General features: G+C 47.1%; 1 protein-coding gene and 1 long non-coding RNA gene across 2 annotated transcripts; one reads left to right on the forward strand and one right to left on the reverse strand.

The window, feature by feature from the left end:
• Positions 1 to 3,535: 3,535 nt before the first annotated feature.
• LOC101464967 (glutathione S-transferase theta-3) lies at positions 3,536 to 19,412 on the reverse strand. The gene is made up of 5 exons (XM_024802898.2): positions 18,951 to 19,412; positions 18,588 to 18,675; positions 18,362 to 18,512; positions 14,942 to 15,118; positions 3,536 to 4,072 (listed from the first exon to the last, which is right to left on the reverse strand). Exons 1-5 carry the CDS (start codon positions 19,060 to 19,062, stop codon positions 3,875 to 3,877), a joined length of 726 nt encoding a protein of 241 aa, XP_024658666.1. The 5' UTR covers positions 19,063 to 19,412; the 3' UTR covers positions 3,536 to 3,874.
• LOC143418882 (uncharacterized) lies at positions 15,913 to 17,157 on the forward strand. The gene is made up of 3 exons (XR_013098802.1): positions 15,913 to 16,035; positions 16,615 to 16,823; positions 16,987 to 17,157. It is a non-coding gene; the product is annotated as an uncharacterized LOC143418882 (long non-coding RNA).
• Positions 19,413 to 20,264: the final 852 nt, after the last annotated feature.

Below are 20,264 nucleotides of genomic sequence, written 5' to 3' on the forward strand. Positions count from 1 at the left end.
AAATTGAGAGCTTCGCTTTTACACTCAGCTCCCTCTTCACCATGACGGACCGGTGCAGCGTCCGCATTACTGCAGCCGCAGCCCCAATCCGTCTGTCGATCTCCAGCTCCCTTCTCCCATCACTCGCGAACAAGACCCCGAGATACTTGAACTCCTCCACTTGGGGCAGGAACTCATCCCCGACCCGGAGTGGGCACTCCACCCTTTTCCGGCTGAGAACCATGGCCTCAGATTTGGAGGTGCTGATCCTCATTCCCGCTGCGTTACACTCGGCTGCGAACCGCTCCAGTGCGAGCTGGAGGCCCTCACCCGATGAAGCCAACAGAACCACATCATCCGCAAAAATCAGAGATGAGATTCTGAGGCCACCAAAGCGAAAGCCCTCCGCCACTTGGCTGCGCCTAGAAATCCTGTCCATAAAAATTATGAACAGAACCGGAGACAAAGGGCAGCCCTGGCGGAGCCCATCACCCACCGGGAACGAGTCCGACTTATTGCCGGCAATGCGAACCAAGCTCTTGCAACGGTTGTATAGGGATTGAATGGCCCGTAGCAATGGGCCAGACACCCCATACTCGCGCAACACCTCCCACAGGACGCCCCGAGGGACACGGTCGAATGCCTTCTCCAGGTCCACAAAACACATGTAGACTGGTTGGGCAAACTCCCATGCACCCTCAAGTATCCTCGAGAGGACAAAGAGCTGGTCCAGTGTTCCGCGACCAGGACGAAAACCGCATTGTTCCTCCTGTATCCGAGGTTCGACTAGCGGACGAACCCTCCTCTCCAGCACCCTGGCATAGACTTTCCCGGGGAGGCTGAGGAGTGTGATCCCCCTGTAGTTGGAACACACCCTCCGGTCCCCCTTCTTGAAGATGGGGACCACCACCCCGGTCTGCCAGTCCACGGGTACTGCCCCTGATCTCCACGCAACATTGCAGAGACGTGTCAACCAAGACAGCCCTACAACGTCCAGAGCCTTCAGGAACTCGGGGCGGGCCTCATCGACACCAGGGGCTCTGCCACCAAGGAGTTGTTTAACTGCCTCAGTGACCTCGCCCCCGGAAATCGGTGGGTCACACCCCTCATCCCCAGACTCTGCTTCCTCCCCGGAAGACGTGTCAGTGGGATTAAGGAGGTCCTCGAAGTATTCCTTCCACCGCCCGACAATTTTCTCAGTCGACGTCAACAGCGCTCCGCCAGCACTATACACAGTGCAGGTAGAGCACCGCTTTCCCCTCCTGAGACGCCTGACGGTTTGCCAGAATCTCTTCGAGGCAGTCCGAAAGTCTTTTTCCATGGCCTCTCCGAACTCCTCCCACACCCGAGTTTTTGCTTCAGCCACTGCCCGAGCCGCATTCCGCTTGGCCTGTCGATACCTGTCGGCTGCCTCCGGAGTCCCACAGACTAACCAAGCCCGATAGGCCTCCTTCTTCAGCCTGGTGGCTCCCTTCACCTCTGGTGTCCACCATTTGGTTCGGGGATTACCACCACGGCAGGCACCAACCACCTTGCGGCCGCAGCTCAATGCAGCAGCTTCGGCAATGGAGACGCTGAACATGGTCCATTCGGACTCAATGTCCCCAGTCTCCCTCGGGATGCTGTTGAAGCTCTGCCGGAGGTGTGCGTTGAAGATCTCGCGGACTGGGGCCTCTGCTAGACGTTCCCAGCACACCCTCACTACGCGTTTAGGTGCACCAGGTCTGTCCAGCGTCCTCCCCCGCCACCTGATCCAACTCACCACCAGGTGGTGATCAGTTGACAGCTCAGCCCCTCTCTTTACCCGAGTGTCCAGAACATATGGTCGCAGGTCTGGTGATACGATTACAAAATCGATCATCGACCTACGGCCTAGAGCATCCTGGTGCCACGTGCACTTATGGACACTCTTATGTTCGAACAGGGTGTTCGTTATGGCCAAACTGTGATTAGCACAGAAGTCCAATAACAAAGCACCGCTCGGGTTCAGATCAGGGAGGCCGTTCCTCCCAATCACGCCCCTCCAGGTCTCGCTGTCGTTACCCACGTGAGCATTGAAGTCTCCCAGCAGGACAACAGAGTCTCCAGGTGGAGCATCTTCCAGCACCCCCCCCAGGGACTCTAAGAAGGCTGGGTACTCCGAACTGCCACTCGGCGCATAAGCGCAGATGACAGTCAGGACCCGTTCCCCGACCCTAAGGCGCAGGGAACAAACCCTCTCGTCCACCGGGAAAAACCCCAACGTACCGGCAGCAAGCCGAGGGGATATAAGAATACCCACCCCAGCCCGCCGCCTCTCACCAGGGGCAACTCCAGACTGAGACAGAGTCCAGCCCCTCTCCAGGAGACTGGTTCCAGAGCCCAGACAATGCGTAGAGGTGAGCCCAACTATATCTAGCCGGTACCTCTCAACCTCACGCACCAACTCAGGCTCCTTCCCCACCAGAGAGGTGACATTCCATGTCCCTATTGCCAGTCTTGGCAGCCGGGGGTCGGTCCGCCAGGGCCTCCGCTCCTGGCCGCCACCCGGCTCACAATGCACCCAACCCCTATGGCGCCTCCTGCGGGTGGTGGGCCTGCGGGAGGATGGGCCCATGTCTCCTCTTCGGGCTGTGCCCGGCCGGGCCCCATGGACTAAGGCCCGGCCACCAGACGCTCGCCCTCGGGCACCCTCCCCGGGCCTGGCTCCAGGGCGGGGCCCCGGTAACCCTATCCCGGGCAGGGTAAACTGTTCCCTCGATATTCTTTTCATGGGGGTCTTCTGAATCGCTCTTTGTCTGGTCCCTCACCCAGGACCAGTTTGCCATGGGAGACCCTACCAGGGGGCAAAAGCCCCCAGACAACATAGCCCCTGGGATCCCTGGGACACACAAACCCCTCCACCACGATAAGGTAGCGATTCAAGGAGGAGCGATTCAAATAAATGTATTTGTCATTTCCACTGAGGTGGTGCTGTGGGTACTGCTTTCCAGCCCTCTGCTGTGGATGTTCACCATAATAAGGATTTGCTGCTGCTGCCTCAATCTCCTTTCTTTCTTAATGCTGTATTTGTTAAGTTCTTTATAGACTTTAATCGGTTTTTTAACATCTCTGGAGTAGGTTGGACTCATAGGATCCTTTTCTGTGGATAAAGCAAAATGTCCCTTTTAGACTGGTCAGATGGTGCCAACCCCACCTCTTCAACCCTGGGTGAACCGAGCTGGTTGATAACCAGCCCTGTGTGAGAGATTATCCTGACCACTAATGTTAGAGTAAGTGAATCCAGACAATGAAGACATCCTGGGTACACTGAACTGGCTTTGTAGTGTAGACCTCTGGTAAAGTAGCATGTTGTGGTGGGCGGCCATCTTTGAAGAACAGTCAATTTCTACGTGAAAGGGCCGTCTCTGCTTGTGAGTACAAGTCTTGTTTGTTCTACAGTATGTCTGTGTATTACACTTGCACTGATTACTGTGCATGTAAATATGAAACACTAGGTGGCAGCAGTGCACCGTCATTTGCAAACATCCACACAGATCTGCACCAACACAGTAAACACAAAGGGAGGAAGCCAGGCTGACAGAGTGCTGCAGACACTTTATTAGGCTTGAAAGAAGATTAACAGCAGCTTCATTATATACGAAGACAGAGCTTTTATAACTGTGCATTTATTCTGAAAGCTCATGTTCCACATTCCTCTGTTACATAATCAGGTCTGCAGAGCCATGTCTGCCTGTCTCCATGGAGAAGCCCTGCACTATGCAACAAGAGTGTACTGAGTTTACTTGAAACATCTGGAATGCATACTACATTATCCTGTTAGTACAGACATACATGTAAGACGTTGTGTGTATTTGTTGTATCGACACATATGAGATGAATCCAAGTCATTTGCACAGAATCGGTGCCGTCCTGTTCACATGAAGAGCCTGAGGATCTTGGGCTTGAAGACCTGCATCTTGCTGGAGTCCATGCTTTTCACACTCTCCTGTGCTCCCAGGATATACTGGTGTGCCTCATCGAAGAGCTCCTTTCCAATAGCTTCCTGGACTCTGTCCCGCCACGCACTCAGCTTGGGTCTCCCCTCAAACACGTCCACGCCGGCGCCCACAGGCTGCATTGAGACAAGCACAAGAAGAGGATTCAGGTTTAGTCCCCACAGAGATCAGAACCGGTTTGTTCATCGACCTCGTTCCCAGCAGCTGTTTCAGCTCAGGAGGAGCTCTGAAAACACCGGGGATGTGTGCGACTAGTCAACAAAGTGTTGCTACGGTTACTAGTCGGTACCAGGCGAACTAGTTGTTGGACCTGTTTATATTTTAATTTAAGTATTGTTGGTGAGAAACACCATTGATCTGGATGAACTGGAAAAAGGAAATACCATTGCTAAAACCAGTGGTTCCCAAACTTTTTTGCTGGGCCCCCCTTTGTTTCACAAGAAAAATGCCCCCCCCCACAAAACAAAAAAACCTTCCTCCAACCACACGCCCATATTTTGCTCCATTGCTGTTTATTTCACACCTCAAACATTTAGTGAACAATTAAGCAAATACAAGTAATCTGCAGGAAGTAATAAAATAAACTACTAACTCTGTCACGCTGCGTCCGCACCTACACGGGTGATTTTGAACACGCAGCTGTTTCGCCCACTTAAACGGCGTTTCAAATCACTGAAAACTGAGATTTTTAAACTCCTTTTTTGCGTTTCCGTGTGGACGAGGAATACAGAGTTCGTCACGCAGCGTCAAAGGTATGTAACTTTTTCCACGTCACGCTGTGGCCACGTTATTGTTTACATGAGATGAACTGCAGAATGGCAGATAGTCAGATTAACAGTTTTATATAATTCCCCAACAGCTTGTGTTAGAACAAATGACCAAACATCCTCCAGCTTCTGTCTCCTGAGGGGCACCAGGCAGGGATGCCCACTCTCCCCTTCACTGTTTGCAATTTTTATTGAGCCACTAGCAGCTGCAATTAGACAGAATTCAGTAATTAAGGGCATAAAATGTAAGAATATAGAACATAAAATCAGCCTTTATGCAGATGATGTGTTACTTTTTCGCCAAAATTCACAAACCAATCTCTCTGGGGTAATTGCATTGATAAATTCTTTCTCAAGTGTCTCAGATTATTCAATTAACTGGTCAAAATCTACAGTCCTTCCGATTAATTGCTCCTTGCATAATTCTTCTTCTACACCACTGCAATCGGGAAATATAAAATATTTAGCTATTAATGTTTCTCCTAAGCTTTCAGAATTAACTAAATTAAACCACATCCCACTTTTAAAGACAGTAGAAGGCGATCTGACTAAATGGAAATCTCTACCCATATCACTCATGGGAAGGGTCGCCACTATAAAAATGATTGTCTTACCAAAAATAAACTATTTATTGTCAATGATCCCAAATAAGCCATCACAAGATTGGTTCAGATCTCTAGACTCGTATATGTCTAAATTCCTTTGGAAACATAAACATAAACCCCCACATTAATCCAATACAAAATATTACATAGAGTGCACTATACATCATAGGATGTTCAAGATGGGCTTTACGTCTACCAACAACTGCTCACACTGCACAGCAAATACACCGGACAATTACATCCATGCTCTTTGGTTCTGTCCACCAGATCAGAAGTTTTGGCGCGAGATATGTGAAGACTTATCAAAGTGTCTGAAATGTAACATTCCAGCCTTTAGTGTGCATGCTGGGCAACTTGGATGAGGTCACTGCAGAAATAAACACAGCTCACGTTGTTTTTACGGCCCTATGCATTGCCAAGAAAATGGTCCTCATTAACTGGAAAAATAAAAATAATCTTAATTCTAACCAATATAAAAACCATCTAATCGATCACATTAGTCTTGATACAGCCTCTGCCATCACATTTGATCAATCCCTTTGGGCTCCTTTGATCGGCTTCATCACCTAGTGGGGGTGGGGGGGTCATGGTTTGGTCCTGCCTTCGCTATTGTGGTTGATGTGGGGGTAGGGACGGCTTTAGGGCGTCTGGGGAGTCCCAAGGGATGTTTTCCCTGGAGGTCCTAAGCCAGGGGATGTGGCCATGACCTGGTTAGGGGCTCTGGGGGCTCTTAGATGGTGTTTTCCTTGTGGCTGCATACAGCAGAGATGGGGGAGGGTCTGTGCTGGCAGACGTTGGTTACTGGCCTGGTAGCCTGGCTGCCCCTGGGTGGGTTCGGGATGGGCGTGGAGGCTTGGGGGTCTGGGGGTGCTCCGCCCCCGGTCTGGGGTGCTGGCTGGGCCTTGGGTCCTGGCTGTTGTGTCGCCGGAGCTGTGGGCGGGTGGGTGCAGGGGGGCTCAGCCCCAGTGCAGGGGGACCTCTGGTGCATCGGCCCAACTAGGGGGCTCTCTAACTGGTGGGGAGGTTGTTGTATCTTTGCAGGTGGTCTCCTCACTACAGGAGCTCACTCTGCAGGTGGGGGAGAGATATAGGAGAGGTGGAGAATGAACTCAACCTGGGTGTCTATTGTCTAGAGCCTTTCAGTCTGTTGCACCAAGGCTGTGGAACAGTTTACCACTACAATTACGTTTGCTTGACTCTGTGGATTCTTTTAAAAAAAACAGTTAAAAACTCTTCTGTTCAAACAAGCCTTTTGTTGATCTACATATTTTATTTTATTTTATTTTATTTTATACATTATTTACATTTGATCTTTTACATTGTATATAATGTCTATTGATTTTATTGTTTATTTTAATATTTTAATATTTGTGTACAGCGCTTTGTGATTGCCTGTCTGCGAAAAGCGCTTAATAAATAAAGTTTACTTACTTACTTACTTACTTGTGTACAGGGATTAGGCAAATGAGTATTTTGTCCACGTCATCCTCTTCATGCATGTTGTCTTACTCCAAGCTGTATAGGCTACTACCAATTAAGCATATTAGGTGATGTGCATCTCTGTAATGAGAAGGGGTGTGGTCTAATGACATCAACACCCTATATCAGGTGTGCATAATTATCAGGCAACGTCCTTTCCTTTGGCAAAATGGGTCAAAAGAAGGACTTGACAGGCTCAGAAAAGTCAAAAATAGTGAGATATCTTGCAGAGGGATGCAGCAGTCTCAAAATTGCAAAGCTTCTGAAGCGTGATCATCGAACAATCAAGCGTTTCATTCAAAATAGTCAACAGGGTCGCAAGAAGCGTGTGGAAAAACCAAGGCGCAAAATCACTGCCCATGAACTGAGAAAAGTCAAGCGTGCAGCTGCCAAGATGCCACTTGCCACCAGTTTGGCCATATTTCAGAGCTGCAACATCACTGGAGTGCCCAAAAGCACAAGGTGTGCAATACTCAGAGACATGGCCAAGGTAAGAAAGGCTGAAAGACGACCACCACTGGTTTACTATTCAAAGTCTCGTCTGTCTGAGATTTACCCACAAGTGATGGATCAGTGTGAGAGATGTCATGCCACCCCATGTGACCTAGGCCATATGTTCTTTCTGTGCCCAAGACTCCATGGCTTCTGGAGTCAGTATTCAGTTATTCTTTCCAAGGCTCTTGGGACCCAAATCTGCATGGACCCTTTTCTAGCTGTTTTTGGGCTTCCAGTCAACACTGGTCTAACCGACCCTACACACTTCAAAATTTTAGCCTTTACATCACTTTTGGCTAGACGTTGCATCTTACTCCTTTGGAAATCTTCATAGCCACCTTCAGTTTCTTTTTGGTTTAGAGATGTGATGTCATTTCTTAAATTGCAAAAGATAGGCCTTGTGGCGAAGGGCAAATACAGAGAATTTTATCGTATCTGGGGCCCCTTTGTAGACTATTGCAAGTCATTACACGCTCTACCAGCTGATTAATATCATATCTCTTCCCCCCTTCTTTTTTTTTTTTTTTTGTGTGTTTTGGGGTTTGTTGTTTGTGTTTGTTTTGGGTTTCTTATTAGGTTTTATTTTGTTTGTTTATTTAAGCCTGTGTGTGTGTGTGTTATCGTATCTGTTCATGTAAGAAAAACTAAAAAATATGTGAGGGGAACAGATTGTATTGTCATTGTAAACCACTGTACACTTGTCTCTCAATAAAAATATGAAAAGAAAAAAAAAAAAAGACGACCACCAACAAGACACACGAGCTGAAACGTCAAGACTGGGCCAAGAAACATCTCAAGACTGGTTTTTCTAAGGTTTTATGGACTGATGAAATGAGAGTGAGTCTTGATGGGCCAGATGGATGGGCCCGTGGCTGGATTGGTAAAGGGCAGAGAGCTCCAGTCCCACTCAGACGCCAGCAAGGTGGAGGTGGAGTACTGGTTTGGGCTGGTATCATCAAAGATGAGCTTGTGGGGCCTTTTCGGGTTGAGGATGGAGTCAAGCTCAACTCCCAGTCCTACTGCCAGTTTCTGGAAGACACCTTCTTCAAGCAGTGGTACAGGAAGAAGTCTGCATCCTTCAAGAAAAACATGATTTTCATGCAGGACAATGCTCCATCACACGCGTCCAAGTACTCCACAGCATGGCTGGTAAGAAAGGGTATAAAAGAAGAAAAACTAATGACATGGCCTCCTTGTTCACCTGATCTGAACCCCATTGAGAACCTGTGGTCCATCATCAAATGTGAGATTTACAAGGAGGGAAAACAGTACACCTCTCTGAACAGTGTCTGGGAGGCTGTGGTTGCTGCTGCACGCAATGTTGATGGTGAACAGATCAAAACACTGACAGAATCCATGGATGGCAGGCTTTTGAGTGTCCTTGCAAAGAAAGGTGGCTATATTGGTCGCTGATTTGTTTTTGTTTTGTTTTTGAATGTCAGAAATGTATATTTGTGAATGTGGAGATGTTATATTGGTGTCACTGGTAAAAATAAATAATTGAAATGGGTATATATTTGTTTTTTGTTAAGTTGCCTAATAATTATGCACAGTAATAGTCACCTGCACACACAGATATCCCCCTAAAATAGCTAAAACTAAAAACAAACTAAGAACTACTTCCAAAAACATTCAGCTTTGATATTAATGAGTTTTTTGGGTTCGTTGAGAACATGGTTGTTGTTCAATAATAACATTATTCCTCAAAAATACAACTTGCCTAATAATTCTGCACTCCCTGTAGTTTGGGAGATGATTGGATGATGGGGTGGGTGCAGTTTTCTCTGGGGTGGAGTCGGGTGAGCTGCCCCGGACTCTGTGGGGCTGGTCGGTGCTGCTGCTGCGGGCCCTGGTCTGAATGGGCCTGGGCCCCCTTGCCCTGGTGGGTTCCAGAGTGTGGGGGTGCATACTGGGTTCAGTGGGGGAGCTGGCCCCAGGGAGGGGCCGCTTGCCCCTCCCTTTCTTCCCTCCCCATCCTCAGCTGCCTCCCTATTCCCGCTCTACCACACCCACCCACACACGCAGGGCTTGGGGTGCAGGTATGTCACCAGGGTGCAGGGGAGGCACGCCCCCTCTGTCCCCTTCTGGCCGCCTGTGCCTCAATTTTATTCTGCAACCTAGACATCCACATTACTCACACTCTCACATAACACATACATATAGGGCCTTGGGGGTGGGCACGTTTTACAGCATCCAGAGGATGGTCGGTGTACTCCAACCCACCTCTGGCGCTGGTGCCCTACCCTCAATTTTAAATGCATATAGACACTGAGGGTTTTCGGGAGGAGCCGTGCTGCTCTCTGATAGGAAGCAGGAACCATGCTCTCCTGAGTTTTAAATGCACTTTAGAACAGCACACAGCAACACTACATATGAGCGGGCGTAGGGAGGTTGGGTCTTAGACTCAACCTCTCTGGGTACATCTCAGGCCCTCTAAAGTACGGAGGCCTATCTCCTTTCACCACACTCCCTGCCGGTGGCTGATGCCCTCAGACGTTGGTGTGTTGGTGGTTCTTGTCGTCTGGGGCTGGGCGCTCATGTATGTACCGGCTCACTCCTGGTGGCCGATTGGCGGGGCCGGGCGCCTGTGGCCCGGCTGAGCCCCTTCCGGGGGGTGGGGTGCCCTCAGGCCTCTGGGCCTGAAGCTCGGTCCTCTCTGGCACAGCTGGCTGCCGGCAGAGCCCGCGGGCACGCCACTGCAACCCCCTCTGGCCTCTGCTCCGTAGCTGCGGGGTGACCTCTCATTTGGGGCTCTACTCAGCTCTTCCCAGGAGGGTGGCACGGTTCCCCCCCTTTTTGGTTGTCCTCCTCGGGTCCTCTGGATGTCTGGGGCCTGGATCTCCTCCATACCTGCTTCATACCCTGGGGGACGGGGCTGTGGCTCCCCACACTCCCTAGCAGATCGTTACATGGAGAAACCTTTGGAATACAAGCATGCTGATCCACACAGGTATGCACACAGGTGTACACACGGGTATTCACAGACGCGGACTACAGCTTTCTTGGCTGCTGCCTCAAAGCACATTGTGCGCTGTCTATCTTGCGTGCTGCACAATATCGTTTATTATTTAGTATCTACTGTTATCTACTGCTAGCTAGTTTATTGTGATGGTGCTGTTTTTTTTATTATGTTGCTCTTTGTTGTTTGCTTTCTCTTCTGTTTTTTTTCTTCTCCATACAGGTGATCCAGGTGTTTTGTTTTCCTTTCTTTCTTCCCCCCCTTTCTCTCCCTCTCTTTCTTTCATTCTTTCTCCCTGTCCTATCCCCCAGTCATGTCTGTCTCGTTTGTAGCAACCGAAAGTAAAATAAAATAAATACATAATTATAATAAAGGTCAATCAAATGGACCAATATGGCAAGGCCATGATGATCCACTTGGTAAAATAAATCCGCTTGGCATCTTTCTTGGCCTTAAGACAACAATTCTGACGGCTAAAGATCCAAACAGGACACAAAAAGAAAAAAAAAAAAAAAATGTCGTGGTTCCCAAACTTTTTTTGCTGGGCCCCTCTTTGTTTCACAAGAAAAATGCCCCCCCCCACAAAACAAAAAAACCTTCCTCCAACCACACGCCCATATTTTGCTCCATTGCTGTTTATTTCACACCTCAAACATTTAGTGAACAATTAAGCAAATACAAGTAATCTGCAGGAAGTAATAACATAAACTACTAACTCTGTCACGCTGCGTCCGCACCTACACGGGTGATTTTGAACACGCAACTGTTTCGCCCACGTAAATGGCGTTTCAAATCACTGAAAACTGAGATTTTTAAACTCCTTTTTTGCGTTTACGTGTGGACGAGGAATACAGAGTTCGTCACGCAGCGTCAAAGGTATGTAACTTTTTTCACATCACGCTGTGGCCACGTTATTGTTTACATGAGATGAACTGCAGAATGGCAGATAGTCAGATCAACAGTATTTTCTCTCTATCTGCAGGTTTACACGCTTACATATAAACACGCAGTTACTGTCCCTCTATTTACAAAGGCAGAGGCGTCACAGTGTGATTATTTTACGTGTAGTTTTTTCCTGTGTACTGAGAGTCACTGCTCACCTAATGCGGAGTTTTTAATGGTCAAATGCAGACCTTATTATCTCCCCAGAGAACTCACTTCAATCATACTCACTGCCGTGTATATCCCCCCCGACGCTAATGCTAGGTTGGCCATGAAAGAACTTTCTGCAGCCATTAACAAACACCAGAATAAACACCCCGAGGCTGCTTTTATTGTTGCTGGCGACTTCAACCACATCAACTTAAAGACAGTCCTCCCCAGATTCCACCAACATGTCTCCTGCCACACCAGAGGAGACAAGACTTTAGACCATGTGTATTCCAACCTGGCTGGAGCCTACAAAGCCACACCCCTCCCCCACATTGGACAATCGGACCATCTCTCCCTGTTCCTCACACCTCGGTATTCACCACTCATCCAACGTGTGAAACCTGCTGTGAGGACAATTAAAGTGTGGCCAGAGGGGACAGACGCAGTGCTCCAGGACAGATTTAAAAACACAGACTGGAATATGTTCACCCACACAGACCTGGACCAGTACGCCTCATCTGTACTGGATTACATCTCCGAAACCACAGATAGTGTCACCACCCAGAAACGGATCACCATGTACCCCAACCAGAAGCCTTGGATGAACCGGGATGTTCGTCTCCTCCTGAAGGCCCGCAACACCGCCTTTAGGTCAGGAGATGCACACGCCTACAGTACAGCCAGGGCTAATCTAAAGAAGGGCATCAAAAAAGCCAAACACCATTACAAAAAGAAGGTAGAAGAACACTTCTCCAACTCCAACCCCCGACGCATGTGGCAAGGACTCCAGACCATTACAGACTACAGGACCAGCAAACCCTCCCCCGCATCCTCTGATGTCTCCTTCCTCAACGAGCTCAACAACTTTTATGCTCGTTTTGAGCGAGGGAACCCCACAACCACAACCAAAGCAGACTTGACGCCAGACCACCAACCTCTGACTCTCTCCCCCACCAATGTAGGAGCGGTGCTGAGCAGGATCAATGTCCACAAGGCGTGTTCTCAGAGCGTGTTCTGGGGAGCTTGCAGGAGTGCTCACAGACATATTCAATCTGTCCTTGGCCCACGCTGTGGTACCGGCCTGCTTCAAATCCACCTCCATCGTCCTGATACCCAAAAACTCCAACCCATCTAGCCTCAATGACTACCGCCCAGTAGCACTCACCCCCATCATCACTAAGTGCTTAGAGCAGCTGGTCCTAGCACACTTCAAATCCTGTCTCCCCCCCACCCTGGACCCCCACCAATTCGCATACCGCCAGAACAGGAGCACAGAGGATGCAGTCTCCATCGCACTGCACTCTGTCCTCTCACACCTGGACAACAACAACACCTACACCAGAATGCTGTTTATAGACTTCAGTTCAGCATTCAACACAATCCACCCCTCACAACTCATCAGGAAACTGACAGACCTGGGCATCAGCTCCCTCATCTGCAAATGGTTACTGGACTTCCTGACCAACCGCCCCCAACATGTCCGGCTGGATAACCGCTGCTCATCTACAATCACAATGAACACCGGTGTACCACAAGGCTGTGTGATGAGCCCTTTCCTCTACTCCCTCTTCACCCACGACTGCAGACCTGCTGATGGTTCCAACACCATCATTAAGTTTGCAGATGACACCACGGTGATTGGCCTCATCAGTGACAACGATGAGGCCGCCTACAGGGAGGAGGTGGATCGTCTGGCTGAGTGGTGCGACAGAAACAACCTGCTGCTTAACACCGAGAAGACCAAGGAGCTCATCGTGGACTACAGGAGGAATGCTGACCCACATCCACCCATCCACATTAAGGGGACGGCTGTGGAGCGTGTGAGCAGCTTCAAGTTCCTGGGAGTCCACATCTCCGAGGATCTCACCTGGACGACCAGCTGCTCCAAGCTGGTCAAGAAGGCTCACCAGCGCCTCTTCTTCTTGAGGACTCTGAGGAAGAACCACCTGTCCTCAGACATCCTGGTGAACTTCTATCTCTGCACCATCGAGAGCATCCTGACCAACTGTATAACAGTCTGGTACGGGAACTGCTCTGCCTCGGACCGGAAGGCGTTGCAGAGGGTCGTGAAAACTGCCCAGTGCATCGCCGGAGCACCACTTCCTGCCATAAAAGACATCTACAGGAAGCGGTGTCTGAAAAGGGCTGGGAAAATCATCAAAGACCCCAGTCACCCATCACATGGACTCTTCACCCTCCTGCCCTCTGGGAGGCGCCACAGGAGCCTCTGGACTAAGACCACCAGGTACCGGAACAGCTTCTTCCCCACAGCTGTCAGACTCCTGAACTCTGCCTCCTGACATCTGACCCACGTTAAACTCATGGACTGAACATACACACACCCACAATGGACAACTGTACCCTCAAACACACAATAATAACATGGACTGAACCACCACTCATAACCACTAGCACTTTATATAGCGTCTTAACTGCACTACTGCATAGTTCTGTGTAAATAATCATACGATAATTTTTAATTCTACAACTGTTTACAACTTGCATAGTTCACATTTCTGTATAGCTGTATATCCCAGATTCTGTAAAGTTATTTATTTCATATTCTGTATAGTTTTTCATATTTATATCCTGTTCATAGCCTGTACATACTTATAGTTATAGAATATTCACAACATACTTCATACCGTGTGCATTATAACATACCATAATAGACCTATTTCTGTAATATACTCACATATCTATACTATTGCTAATATATATTGTAATATATCTATATCACTAAAGCACTTCTGGATGGATGCAAACTGCATTTCGTTGCCCTGTACCTGTGCATGTGCAATGACAATAAAGTTGAATTCTATTCTATTCTATTCTAATAATGTTCAACATTGCATCAATACATTTTTCTCTCTGTGCAAAATGTGTTCAAAAACATAAACAGCTGTGGGATTCTGTTTGTCTGTGATTTGAACCGGGGGAACAAACTGTGTCAGGATCAGCCTGATGTTATTTGTATCCAGCTGTAACTTTACTGTATAAAGAGCAAACATCTCCAACATGTCAGGAGCAGTTAGTCATTACAACAAGTGTTTGTGAACTAAAGATCAAGAATGTGGGATCCTGTTTGTCTGTGATTTAAACAGCCCAGCGCTGCTCCTGATGAAGGGGAACCTGCAGGGAGACCTACCTCAGCACCTGTGCAGGTGAAGCCAAAGGGCAGATTTGCTTCACCAGATTTTCTAGTCTTTGGCTCAGAATGAAGTTGGTTTGGAAACATATTCAGCGACGCTTCATCTCCTGCTTTGTGTTTGTGTGGGCGCCCCGTCAAAAACCTGTCCACGATGCTAGCAGTGTCCAAACGTTCTTTGTTTTTGTTTTGTTTTTTCCTTCATACCGCCCCCCCTGCAATGGCTCTGCCCCCCCCGCCCCCGGACTGGAAAATACATTTAAAATGTGATTAAAGGGACAATATGCCAAAAATGCACCAACTTACAAAGAAATGACAGATGTGCACTTAATGATGGTGTGACGGAGACCTGAATGAGTTTAAGATCTCGTGTTTGCTCCTCTCATAGTGGGAACACTGATTCTGATTCCTGTTACTGCGGGTACATTTGGGCCGCTCACCTGCATGATCTCCACAATGGCGACCAGATCAGCCAGTGAAATCTGATCTCCAGCGATAAAGGGCCTGTCCTGGAGGAACTTTTCTTCAACGAGTTTCAGGGAGGAGTTCAGATCGTCCAAGGCCGCGTTCATTTTGTCCTCTGGGATTTCCACGCCCATGACCTTGGGAATCATAAGCTACAGGCACAATGGATTCAGTGTGAGTGAAACAATGAGCTTAATGCTGAACACAATCTGATTCAGGAGATGAATGATGACACGGTGACTCTGGGTTTTTCTTTGAGCAAATTCCAACAAACTAGAAAAGTAGCATCTGTCCCAAAGAGGTGGAAGGAAGTAAAAGCTCGAACACGCCGGGGAGGAGACGATGTCTGAATGATGTGGATTTTAAGTCAACGGCTATGACATCGCATGACTTTAGCTTACTGGCTCAGAGCAGCTCTCGCTCTCTCTCTCTCTGAGCGAGCAGACCAATGAAATGGCAGTGATGAAACTTTACCACAGAGGTGCACAGTAAGAACTGCTGAACTCTCTGTTTTCCAGCAGTGGCATTTATTGCTGATCATTTTCAGTTGGCCCTCACCAGCTGGCCCAGACATGCTCAGTGACATCACTCTGCACAGTGATTTTACTTCATAACCAGACGTAAGGGTATTTCAACAAAGCTAGAACATGATGGTGATAAGATCCCAGATAGCAAGGAGACATTGAACAAATGTTGATTTTCCATCTGAACCATCAGAATCGTCAGGATTGAAATGTCAACACAAAACCAATGTTGAAACAACAAACCTGACACTGACATTGAAATAACATTGATTCACTGTTGTTCTGTCATCGTTGATTGTTGATCTATTTATAGTTGACAAGGTGACAACAATCACGTTGAAAAACCATCGATTTATGGTTGAGCGGGAAATTAAAGCTGCTACCACTTGGACTATTCCATAGCACCCCCTCTCACAGTGGTACATCCCGCCAGGTAACCATTGTCTTGTACAGTAGAGCGGGACATTAGATTTACTCTCAGCGGAATTGACCGGAGAAGGCATCAGTTCATGCACTGCACTGGCCTGCGCCATGATTAGTATAAGGTAAGAATGAATGACTTTTGTTCTATTCGTTATTTCCACGGTTGCATTTGAATAACAGTAAAAAAAACAAAACAAACTTGTTAATGTAAAGTTTCGGATGAAATGTGGGAGCCCGAAATTGTGTCTACTTTCTTCTTACAATCCGGCAACAAATAAATTGCACTGCAAACAAAGTCTATCAACAAAGAAAACATTTTCGTTTCATACTTTTCCGTTATACAAAGCTAGCTTTAACGCTTCGAGGGTTCCTTTGTTCTTGCCGTCGCCTCGGCGCTTGACCCAGACTTTCGCTCTGTAGTTGCTTTTTAGCATAGTACTACAAAAAAATGTAAATCTGTGATATATGATTGATAAACGTAAAGGTAACTGTATAAATGTGTTCAATGACTTTGTTACTTTTAATGATTGGAGAGCACCCGCTTCGATTCGCACTCAATTCAAACTTTACGTTGCACGCTCACCTACCTTGCGTTTGCACCTTTTGTCCACACGTAAACTGCGTTTTATTATTTATTTATTAGTTTTTCGCCTCTCACTGCTTAAGCCATTAATATTTCTAGAATTGTTTTTTTTAAACAGATGCGACCTCACAAAAGATGTTAACTATGCTGTCTGACCTGACGAGAGCTGTTAACGAACTCCGTGAGGAGGTCAGAGCCATCCGCCATCCCTGCTGCAATGAATCTGTAGATGCTGGGGTACTGCCTCTGGATTTGCCCTTGCACAACATTGAGGAGCTAAACAATGCAGAGCCAGCTCTTCAATCACAAGAGGCAAATAAGGCAATGGTAAGTATATAAAGGTTATGTACACTTTGTAACTATAAAGTATAATAGCTGTCAGATGTGATTTAAATACATAACAACGGCCTGTTGATTACACACACAAGCACTTGCATACACATTAAAGACATGAGACACGCTAATTCCATCTCTTAAAATGTGTCTATAGGTGAGACGCTTTGCCTTGATTGGAGGGACCACACTGGAGGTGCGAGTCCGCCGTGTAATGGCTTATGCCATTACAAACGAGCTGGCCTCGGTACTAAACTGGGCAGGGGAAAAAACCAAGGACCAGACAAAGCAAAAAAGGGCATTTAAAGATACCAAATATGCATTTGCAGAGCGCTGTAAGTTTTACCGTTTTATTGCTATATTACTTTTTCTTTCTTAATAACAAGACTTTCATGTCCAGTTAATCTGGAGATGGAGTCTTTGGTCTTTGGCTTGTTTAGTCCTCGGGTTGTAGTTTGTACAGCCCGAGGACCCCATGTTTATTTTGTTTTAAAGGATACACGGTACACCATGCTAAGACTTATCACTTTTTCCGCTCATAGCTCTTTGGGAATCAAATGCGGCAGTTTGCAGATTTACACCTGGTGACTTTCATGTTTATCAGCCTAGGAGTTTACATACTTTCTCCCAGCTGAAGACAGTTAACAAGAGCTTATTCATGTGCTCTAATTCACTTATTTTGTGTGTGTGTGTGTGTGTGTGTGTGTGTGTGTGTGTGTGTATTTTTGTCCTAGATGGCCTGACGCAGCAGTTGGGAGCAAACTCTATGTCCGAGTTAGTCTTTGCACAAGCAGTGCAGAATTGGCTCCGATACGCCCCAGATCGTTTGGGTGGTGCAGGACGCACATCATGCATCCCCATCCCGGAGTAAAAATTACAAACTTCTGTGAATCATATAAACGTAAATAGGAAACTGTCTTTTAATAAAGTATTTAGCAAACGAAACATGCCTATTGACCTTTTTTGGTTTATTTTTTTCTCTGTTACATCACATGCAATGCTTTCTTATTTTAGGATATTAATATTGACATGATACATTGTGAGACATTTGGTTTTTTTTATAAAGGGTGTCCAATTTGAGGAATAAGTACAATTATGTGTTTAGGTGGTTGAAGTATTGATGGAAACATGCAGTAGTTTAGTATTGGTTAAAATACCTATAAAGAAAGGTAGATTTCCAGTCATGATTTAACTGTTGTTTTAATAAAAAGCAACTGTGCGAAAGAGGTGGAAAATCAACACCATAGCTCAACAGTGTTTCAATATCAGAATCTGACATTGTTTCAATGTCAGCAGTATTAGAAAATACAACGTTGAATCAACGTCAGGTTTCAACATTGATTCCACATCAAAACCTGACGTTGTTTCAACGTTAAAAAAGGGTGCAAGAGTGACGTTAGGTCAACGTCACACTTCAACGTTGATTCAATGACACAGCCTGATATTGACTCAACATTGTTTCAATGTTTCCTTGCTATCTGGGATATTACTAATCTAACAGCACCTACAAAGATCAGTGAAGGGGAACGTACCCGGAGGCAGAAGATCTCGGAGCCGTGCATCCGGATGGCCGTGTGCTGCCACGACAGGTACTCATTGACACGAGCACGCTGCTGGAGGTCAGCTGGGTACCAGAAGTCGGGAGTCTTAAACTTCTCAGCCAGGTACAACATGATAGCAATGCTGCAGAGAAGACATCACTGTGACCGTCACGGCAGACCAGCGCTTCCTCAGCTCACGACTTTTTGACATAATCACCTTTCAGCCAGGCAGAAGTCTCCATCTCTGAGAGCTGGGACCTTCCTGATCAGGCTGATCTTCCCAAAGTCCTCCCCATACTGCTGGCCTGGGACCAACACACGCGCATGCACACGCACACATTTTAATAGCAGATATTTGGAAGAATCACATGATCATCGTGGACATAACCAGACAGCGTCAGGCAGTCAGTGCGGACCGACGGAGCAGCTGCTCTGCAAGCAACGGAACCCAAGTTCAAAGAAACCCTGATCTACACCCTCACAGACTCACAACTCAGACCTGTGCTCGTCCAAACCTCCTTACTGCTGCTGTGAACGGTCACACTGGCGACGTTCTTCGTGTCTGCGTGCGTGAACTCACCGTCCAGCAGAGAAAGCTTCTTGAAGTCGAAGCTGATGTTGTTCTTCTTGGCGAAAATGTACACGGAGCGGCAGGGCTGCGAGAACAGGTCCAGGTAGAGCTCCAGCGCCATAGCTGACGGTCCTGTGTCGGCTCCTTCTGAGCAGGGTGCGGACACCAAAGAGTTTAAAGCCCTCTAAGATAGTTGGCGCCCCGCCCCCTGCTGTCGTGTGCCTCACCCTGATAGTGGAGTTAATGGCGACGGTAAAAACATAAGCGTGTTTAAAAAGCACACAAAATGTTTTCAAACACAAGGCGTGTCCAGTGAAACCAGCAGCTGCAGAGCACTGGCTGGGTTCACTCTCCTGGAAACAAATGAAAAAATAAACTGCGCTTTGAATCTACACCAGTAACTTTTACCAACAGCCTTACATGAGACGCACTTAGTATCTCAAAGCTGTGCTTGAGGTCCAATCTGTTTCTATCAAAGGTGAAGTGCATTAAGCATGTGAGTGAAGTTGGCCCCCCACCTTCTTCAAATCCAACAAAAGTGGTATCAAACGTTTGTGCTGCAAACATCTTTGTTTGTGCTGCTATCATTTTAAAGATATTAATAACATAACATCTTGATGCGTGCTTAATCTTCCAGGTAAGTAAATCCCAAAAGGTTGGTTCCACACGCATGCAAACAGCTCGTCTCCACTGCTTTAACTGTTAAACAGAGGCAACACTGCGGCTGGCAGGGTTTATTATGTGGAGCAGCAGCTTGTTTAGTTTAAACAGTCTGCATTAAGCTGGGCAAACACTGCGATTTTTTTCAGTCACGTTATTCAGCTGCTGCTCAAACTGTACAATTGAATCTCAGGGGTTAGAAGTTCATAGGTCACGATGCAGGTCTCACACTATACAGCCTGATGCTCTGATGCGACCTGAGTGCTCACACTGTGCGTCCATAACATGAAGCTTATCATACAAAAGCTGTCTCTCGCTCTGTCTTTCACACACACAGACACACACACACCATCAACTTTGCAACGAACAGGTGTACCTGGCAAAGTGTGTGTAACCCTCAGTGTTACTGACATGTTCCACACTGATGCACAACAGTACTCTGGGCCCCACACTGTTTTATTAAGTATGTCTAATCACTGTAGACATTACATGTACCTTCTTAAAGGAGAGGTCAAAGGTCAGCTGCCTTTATAGGTTCCTGCTATATGTTGTGACATATACACAGCACAGTTGTAGGAATGATAGTTTCTAAGTTCTAAAGCTTTTTGTCAATTTTCAACCAATAAATCATCAAGTTGACCTTGAAGACCACAAGTTTGAATG

The sequence above is a fragment of the Maylandia zebra genome, linkage group LG6 (assembly GCF_041146795.1).
Source record: "Maylandia zebra isolate NMK-2024a linkage group LG6, Mzebra_GT3a, whole genome shotgun sequence".
In the NCBI taxonomy this organism is placed as follows: domain Eukaryota; kingdom Metazoa; phylum Chordata; class Actinopteri; order Cichliformes; family Cichlidae; genus Maylandia; species Maylandia zebra.